Source organism: Calidris pugnax, unplaced genomic scaffold, assembly GCF_001431845.1.
Source record: "Calidris pugnax isolate Ruff unplaced genomic scaffold, ASM143184v1 scaffold541, whole genome shotgun sequence".
Lineage (NCBI taxonomy): Eukaryota > Metazoa > Chordata > Aves > Charadriiformes > Scolopacidae > Calidris > Calidris pugnax.
In genome coordinates, this window is record NW_015091272.1 from 167,786 (window position 1) to 170,190 (window position 2,405).

At 66.9% G+C, this 2,405-nt stretch overlaps 1 protein-coding gene across 1 annotated transcript in view; it reads left to right on the forward strand.

Annotated features, from left to right (window-relative positions):
• Positions 1 to 907: 907 nt before the first annotated feature.
• The window catches only part of ERBB3 (erb-b2 receptor tyrosine kinase 3), a gene marked incomplete at its 3' end in the record, with an annotated part of 34,528 nt that continues 33,030 nt past the window's right edge, over positions 908 to 2,405 (forward strand). The window contains 2 exon segments of the mRNA XM_014960564.1: positions 908 to 1,060; positions 1,134 to 1,320. Coding sequence (XP_014816050.1) covers positions 980 to 1,060; positions 1,134 to 1,320 — 268 coding nt within the window.

Below are 2,405 nucleotides of genomic sequence, written 5' to 3' on the forward strand. Positions count from 1 at the left end.
GGGACACGGCCACCATGGGGGGGGACATGGCCACCACAGAGGGGTCACAGCCACCACAGAGGGATGTGACCATGGCTATCAAGGGGAGGATGTGGCCAGCTTGGGGGGAGAGGGACCCCATGGGGGGCATCAAGAAGGGGGGACACAGCTGCTGGGGAGGGTTACATGGCCATCATGAGTGGGACATGGCCACCGTGAGGGATGTGACCATGGCTATCAAGAGGAAGATGTGGCCAGGTTGGGGGGAGAGGGACCCCAACCCCATGGGGGGCATCGAGAGAGGGGATGTGGTCACTGCAGAGGGACAGGGCCACCATGAGGGGGACATGGCCGCTGTGGGGGGGTTACATGGCCATCATAAGTGGGACACGGCCACCGTGAGGGACGTGGCCATGGCCATCAAGGGGAGGATGTGGCCAGGTTGGGGGGAGAAGCAACCCCAACCCCATGGGGGGCATCGAGAGAGGGATGTGATCACTGCAGAGGGACATGGCCACCATGGGGGGGGGACACAGCCACCATGGGGGACGTGGCCATGGCCATCAAGGGGAGGATGTGGCCATCCTGGGGGGAGAGGGACCCCATGGGGGACGTGGCCATCGAGAGGGGGATGTCACTGCAGAGGGACACGGCCACCATGAGGGGGACACAGCTGCTGGGGGGGGTTACATGGCCATCATGAGTGGGACACGGCCACCACGGGGGACGTGGCCATGGCCATCAAGGGGAGGATGTGGCCAGGTTGGGGGGAGAAGGGACCCCATGGGGGGCATCGAGAGGGGGGATGTGGTCACTGCAGAGGGACATGACCACCATGAGGGGGACATGGCCATCACGGGGGAGACACGGCTGCCCCCGGGGGGGGACACACAGCCGGTCGGGGACAGCACAGGATGCTGTGCCCACAGTGTGCGCGGGGACGCTGAACGGGCTGAGCGTGACGGGGGACGCGCAGCACCAGTACCAGACCCTGCACAAGATGTACAACAACTGCGAGATCGTGATGGGCAACCTGGAGATCGTCCTCATCGACCACACGCAGGACCTCTCCTTCCTGCAGGTCAGCTGGGGAGGGACGGTGTGTGTTGGACACCCGGGGTGTCATCTGAGGTGTCACCTCTGTCCCCCCCCAGACCATCCGGGAGGTGACGGGCTACATCCTGATCGCCATGAACGTCTTCTCCTCGCTGCCGCTGCAGAACCTGCGCGTCATCCGGGGGACGCAGTTCTACGAGGAGAAGTACGCGCTCTTCGTCCTCCTCAACTACAACCCCAACACCACCCACGCCCTGCGCCAGCTTGGCCTCAACCAGCTCACAGGTGGGACCCCCCCCCTTTCCCCCCCCCATCCCAGGCCACGAGCACCCCACAGTCCCCATCTGGGGTGGTGCCACCCTCTTGCACGCCCTGGGGCCACGCTGTCCCCCGATGGTCCCCATCTAGGGTGGTGCCACCCCCTTGTGCACCCCCGATGGTCCCCAAGAGGGTGGTGCCACCCTCTTGTGCACCCTGGGGCCACGCTGTCCCCTGATGGTCCCCATCTAGGGTGGTGCCACCCCCTTGTGCACCCCACAGTCCCCATCCCAGATTGGTGCCAGCCCCTCGTGTACCCTGGGGCCACACTGTCCCCCGATGGTCCCCATCCAGAGCGGTGCCACCCCCCCCTGTGCCTGGTGGCCCCCGTCCCGGAGCGATGGGGTGTGTGTGTCCCTCCTTGTGGTCCCCATCTCTGAGCGGTGCCATCCCTCCGTGGTCCCCATTTAGGGTGGTGCCACCCCCCCTGCGCACCCCACAGTCCCCATCTAGGGTGGTGCCACCCCCTTGCACACCCTGGGGCCACGCTGTCCCCCGATGGTCCCCATCTAGGGTGGTGCACCCTAGGGGCCACGTTGTCCCCTGACGGTCCCCATCTAGGGTGGTGCCACCCCCCTGCGCACCCCACAGTCTCCATCCCAGATTGGTGCCACCCCCTTGTGCACCCTGGGGCCACGTTGTCCCCTGACGGTCCCCATCTAGGGTGGTGCCACCCCCTTGCACACCCCAGGGCCACGCTGTCCCCCTGTGTCCCATGGTCCCCACCCCAGACTGATGAAGGGGGGGGGGGGGGGGGGGGCCCCCCCCCCTGTGCCTGGTGGCCCCCGTCCCGGAGCGATGGGGTGTGTGTGTCCCTCCTTGTGGTCCCCATCTCTGAGCGGTGCCATCCCTCCGTGGTCCCCATTTAGGGTGGTGCCACCCCCCCTGCGCACCCCACAGTCCCCATCTAGGGTGGTGCCACCCCCTTGCACACCCTGGGGCCACGCTGTCCCCCGATGGTCCCCATCTAGGGTGGTGCCACCCCCTCGTGCACCCCGGGGCCACGCTGTCCCCCCGTGTCCCATGATCCCCACCCCAGACTGATGGGGGGG